Genomic DNA, 6,000 nt, shown 5'->3' with positions numbered 1-6,000 from the left:
AGCAAAAGCCAGCTAGCCTTGGTGGAAAGTCCACCTATATCGGATGCATGCCACATCCCCAAGGAAGCTCCCTTCCGACTGATTGGCTGTTCACAACAGATTTCATCATGGAGGTGATTAATTACGTCATTAAAAAGCTGACGAACCACATCATAACTGCCAAGCCACTAAAGATCATGGCCCAGCCAAATTGACACACAACCTTAACCACCACAGACTCTAACACCAAAACAAAATACTAGCAGTTTTCTCCTACTCGATACACTTATTTTAGTTCGATAATTTTTTTTCTTCCCTTTTAGTAAAAGTTACAATCTGCAGGACAGCTTCCTTCTTATGCAGCAAGCTCCTGGAGTGTAGAGGCTGTGTATCTCTTCTAAGTAACTCCTGCATACTACAGGGTAGATGGCTGGTCAGCCATATTAATAATAAATTAACTAAGAGGAAACAAAGTCCTGCTGTTTCTTTAATAATGCTTATCTACCTCCTTTTTGTTAACTTTGTATTTTATTTCAAATGGCACAGGAAGCATCTTCGATTTCTAATAAAACGAAATTGAACACTGTTATACATTTAGCGTACACTGTTTTCAGGTCTCAAGGTCAAAAGGGTTTCGCAGGTCGTTTGCCTTACCTGCCTCTTTCCTCTCCTCCTCCTAGGGACTCCCAGAGCACCATTTAAAGGGCAACATGGATAAATATATTCATGCACAATTCAACTTGGATATTTTGGGAAATGTTTTATTTACTTTTGTAAAATCCACTGAAAAGAGGCATACACTAACATACGTATTAATATATATTACCCTCACTTTATTTAGCCTTAAATTTAGATACATATTTACATCCCTATTGGTTAGATATAAATATGTATTTAAATTTAAGGCTAAGTAAAGTGAGGGTACAACAGCCCAATTCTTGGTTGAAAAAAAAAAGTTAAGTCACTGCTGCTACAGGTACCAGCGTTTACTAGACAGGGTCGCGGCCCGACCACTGGTGCCAGCGGACAGGAGAACACAGTTCCCTTCAACTCTCCAGTGGCTTTCAAGTCCAGAACGTTTTTAGGCCTTGTCTTCTCTATCTGTTGATGAAGGGTTTCTAGGAAGGTTTAACAGTGCTTCAATTTTCTTAGCATCATCCTCAGATCGATTTTTCTGTAAGCTACTTTCAATCTCTTCAGGGATGAACTCAGTCATTTGTAGTCTGGTTTTCCTGTAATCAAAGGATAAAAAGGATATTATCAAGTACCATTCCATTTCTTTAGTTCCCACAGAGATTTAAAAAAAGAAACAAAAAAACAGTACTGTTACTCTCCCTGCTTCGGTAGGAGAACTCAGAAGTAAACACTGCTATCTGTACTTTAAAAACTTGACTTTCTTCTCTCTCCTAACCTGTTCTAGCTCTGATCCCTAAGATACCCCAGAATGCTGGGTCCTAGAGTTATGAGTGATGTGAGGGAGCTAAAGCACCCTGCACTGAGGTGTGAGCCTCACTGCCTGGTTTTCTCTTGCCTCAGAGCCAGGGGAATGTGACCACACTGCCTCTCTGTAAAACTTTCTGTTGCCAGTCCTTGTAGGAACTGGACAAAGGCTATAAAAATGGTAATATAGGTAGGAAAGAGATAAACAGGACAGCAGTACAGATGTATACTGTATTAATGAAGAGTTAAAATATAATTCCAAATAATGTTGCTGACAACCTAATGTTGTTAGGTGCGGTCAAGTCGGCTCTGACTCATAGTGACCCTACGTGCAACAGAATGAAACACTGCCTAGTCCTACGTTGTCCTCATAATCATTGCTATGTTTGATCATATTGTTGCAGCCACTATGTCAATCCATCTCGTTGAGGGTCTTCCTCTTTTTCGCAGATGCTTTATGTCACCAAGCATGATGTCCTTTTCCAGGGACTGGTCCCTCCAAATAATAGATCGGTTCTTTTTCTACAGTATTAGCATTTGTGGCACAGTGGTTAAGAGCTAAAGGTACTAACCAAAAGGTCGACAGTTGGAATCCACCAGCTGCTCCTTGGAAAACCCATGGGGCAGTTCTACTCTATCCTATAGGGTCACGAAGAATCGTAATCAACTCAACGGCAACGGGTTTGGTTTCTTTAAAAGGGGTCATATATAACTTTCTTCTCAATTCCTCACAACTAGATTTGACGTTTCTTCTTCTATATCTCTACTGCTAGTTCTCTATATTTTCTACTCAATGAGGCAATTTTTAAGACTCTCGTTTTGTTTGATTTCCTTAGTTATTCCTAAGCAAAGAAGCAGACATAGAATTACTAATTATTGAATTAACTAACCTCAGCAATATCACACAGACACACACACACATATTACATTCCCGACACTATTTCCTTCTGCCAACCAAAGTATTCTTTCATTATTATAATTCAAGTTATTGTTCTTGCCCATTCTCAAGGTTTTCCATTTCTAAATAACTGATCAGCTTTTTTAGTTTTTCTGACTTCCTATTCTTTTTAACTGAAATACAGTTATTACTTGTATTTTCCCAAATGCTAATTCTTCCTTTACTTCCTACATCACATTCAAATATCCAGTATGTTTTCTGTATTCTTCCAAGCCCTTTCTCAAAACTTCCTTTTTAAAAAAGTCTCTTACGTCACCCGGAGAACCAGGAATATGCTAATGCCTTCATGCACTGAATTCTCCATAATAACAAATTTATGCTGGCATTAAGAGTTTTAAGTGCTTCATCCTACAATCTAGATATCTGCATACCCCACTTACCCTCTGACCATGCAGAAGATGAAGAATGAAACAAGCATACATTGAGTGCTGCGGTACCATTCTGCCCTTAGAGTGGCAAACAAAAACAAACCAAACCCATTGTCATCGAGTCGATTCCAACTCATAGCGACCCTGTAGGACAGAGTAGAACTGCACCATAGAGTTCCAAGGAGTGCCTGGCGGACTCGAACTGCCAAACCTTTGGCTAACAGCCATAGCACTTAGCCACTACACCACCAGTGTTTCCCTTAGAGTGGCTAAGAAAACGGAAAGTTTAAAGTTAAGGAAAATATCTAAGGTCAGAGAATTAATAGCATAGCTGGGATTTAAAGCCAAATTTTAAGGCGTCATTTGCTCCAAAATCAATGCTCTTTCTCCTGTAGACCTTGGGTCCTTGGACAGCAGGCCTACAGACACTAAGGAATTTCCTGAGAGAGAGTGTGTGTGTGTGTGTTTAGCACAAGTGGACATTTCAGATAAAAACGCTGGAAAAAATGACTGCTCATCAATTTAACTACCAAGGCGGCAGCAGATGTCATCTGCTGGCACCCCACCAGGCTCTGAAGATCTGAGAAAAATCCCCTTATTTCGGCAATGAGAGGGGAAAAGTAATCATTTTGAAATGCCCAGACCACTCTGTTCTCCTTAACAATGGCTATTTTACCAGAGTCTGATCAACCTGGGTTTTACCAGAACCAAACTGACATGGGGGAATGGGGGAAGGGAAATACCCAGCTCAGTCCCATCTACCCATTAATGCGAGGGAAGGGAAATACCGATTCCTGTCCTCTCCAGCCTTTGTCTCACACCTAAGGAGTGATTAAATAAAAGCTTAGAAGCACTATGAAGACCACACCCCAGGGACTGCGGCTCGCCAAGAGCTGAACCCTCGTCACAGGATTATAGTCTTCCGACCCTCCATGCCTTACTCCCACATCAACAGGGATCCTGCATAACAGGATTACAACTGAGAGAACTGTGAGATTCAGGTCTTACTTAAAAAGTCATCCCTGGGGAAACCCAAAGACAATAAAAAAAACCACCAAACCCACTGCCATCAAGTCGATTCTGACTCATAGTGACCCTACAGGACACAGTAGAACTGCTACCATAAGGTTTCCAAGGAATGGCTGCCACCAGTCGAATGGCCGACTTTTTGGTTAGCAATCAAGCTCCTAACCTCTGTGCCACCAGGGCTCTACAGGACAACAGGGGAGACAAAAACAAGAATACCAGAGGAAACTTTAGCCTCTGATGGCTACAGCAAACAAAAGATACAACCTAACTTCTAGGTAGATAAACATAAAACTTCACACCAGAGGCCTATTTAGCTCAGGCAAAAAAAAAAAAAAAGCGACAAGTAAAAAACATGCCCTGCTTTCAAGAAAAAAAATTACAAGGCATACTAAAGGGCAAAAAAATACAGTGTGACAAGAAGGCAAGCACTAGAACCAGACTCAGGTATGATGGAGATAAATGAATTTCCAGGCTAGGAATTTAAAATAACTATTATTAATTATGCTAAGGGTTCGAATTAAAAAAAGTAAACAACATGCAAGAACAGACAAGTAATGTAAACAAAGAGAAGGAAACTCTAAGAAAGAATCAAAAGAAAAAGTCAGAAATCAAAAACACTGCAGCAGAAATGATGAATGCCTTTAATGGGCCCATCACTAGATTGGACACTGCCCAGAGAAGAATCAGTGAACTTGAAGATATGTCAATAGAAACTTCCCCAACTGAAAAGGAAAAAAAAAACAATGAAAAAGCTAAAGAGAATAGCCAAGAACCACGGGGCAATTACAAAACGTGTGACCTATGCATAATAGAAATACTGTAAGAAAGAAGAAAGGAACAGCAAAAATATTTGAAGTAAGAATGACTGAGAATTTTCCAGAACTGTTGACAGATACGAAACCATAGATCCAGGAAGCTCAGAAGACACCAAGCAAGACACATATTTTTAAAAATCTACATGTAGGCAAATCATATTCAAACTGTGGAAAATCAAAAATAGAAAATCTTCTAACATATCAGAAGGAAAAAAACACCATACCTATAGAAGAGCAAGAAGAAGAGAGTGAAGCAAAATATTTAAAGTGCTGCAGGAAAATACCCACCAGCCTATTCTGTATCCAACAAAATTATCCTTCAAAATGAAAGTGAAACACCGTCTCAGACAAATAAAAGTTGAAGAAATTCGTTGCCAGCAGACTTGCCCTTCAAGAATTGTTAAAAGAAGTTCCTCAGAAAGAAGGAAAGTAATATAGGTCAGAGACTACAACTGCCTCACGGGGTTTCCAAGGCTGTAAATCTTTACAGGAGCAGATTGCCACATCTGTCTCTTGGGGAGCAGCTGGTAGGTTCAAACCGGTAACCTCCTGGTTTGTAGCCTAGCGCTTAAACGCTGGGTCTACATAAAGGAAAAAAAAAAACAAACTCGTTGCCATCGAGTCAATTCTGACTCATAGTGACCCTACAGAACAGAGCAGAAATGCCCCACGTGGCTTCCAAGGAGCACCTGTCAGATTCAAACTGATGGCCTTTTCAGTCAGCAGCCACAGCTCTTAAGCACTGTGCCACCAGGGTTCCCAGAATCATATAAAAGGCTCAGTTAAAACCAGAGAAGGCAGAAAAGAGTGAAAGCCAAATGAAAAGAAAGAACAAGTGCAACAAACAGAAAACAGTTAAAAATAGAAACCCACTGCTGTAGAGTCGATTCTGTCTGACAGAGTAGAACTGCCCCATAGGGTCTTGAAGGAGTGGCTGGTGGATTCGAACTGCTGACCTTTTGATTAGCAGCCAAACACTAACCACTGCAGCACCAGGGCCCTTTGAGAAATACAGTAGATGTTAATGCAGCTGTATCAACAATCACTTTAAATCTGAATGGCCGAAATATATCAATTACAGAACAGAGACTATCAGAGTGGATAAAAAATAAAACCTGACTACATGTTGTCTACAAGAAACCCACTTTAAATATAGACACTGATAAACTGAAAATAAAGGAACGAAGAAAGATACACTATGCTAACACTAATCAAAAGAAAGCAGGAATAACTATTTTAATTTCAGACAAAGCAGGTTTCAAAGCAAGGAAAATCATCAGAGAAAAAGGGGGAGAACGAATAATGATTATAGGGTCAATTCTCCAAAAAGACATAACAATCCTGAATGTGCATACACCTAACGACCAAAAAAAAAAATGAAACCCACTGCCATCAAGTCGATTCCGACTCA

General features: G+C 40.0%; 1 protein-coding gene across 1 annotated transcript in view; it reads right to left on the bottom strand.

The window, feature by feature from the left end:
* Window positions 1-589: 589 nt before the first annotated feature.
* The window catches only part of TIMMDC1 (translocase of inner mitochondrial membrane domain containing 1), a 31,082-nt gene continuing 25,671 nt past the window's right edge, over window positions 590-6,000 (bottom strand). The window contains exon 7 of the mRNA XM_049877177.1: window positions 590-1,211. Within this exon, the coding sequence (XP_049733134.1) occupies window positions 1,061-1,211 (151 nt within the window). The 3' untranslated portion in view covers window positions 590-1,060. The remainder of the gene's footprint in view (window positions 1,212-6,000) is intronic.

This window comes from Elephas maximus, chromosome 1 (assembly GCF_024166365.1).
Source record: "Elephas maximus indicus isolate mEleMax1 chromosome 1, mEleMax1 primary haplotype, whole genome shotgun sequence".
NCBI classification, from domain to species: Eukaryota; Metazoa; Chordata; class Mammalia; order Proboscidea; family Elephantidae; genus Elephas; species Elephas maximus.
Note: the sequence above shows the minus strand (reverse complement) of the source record. Positions and strands in the feature narration are given on the sequence as shown.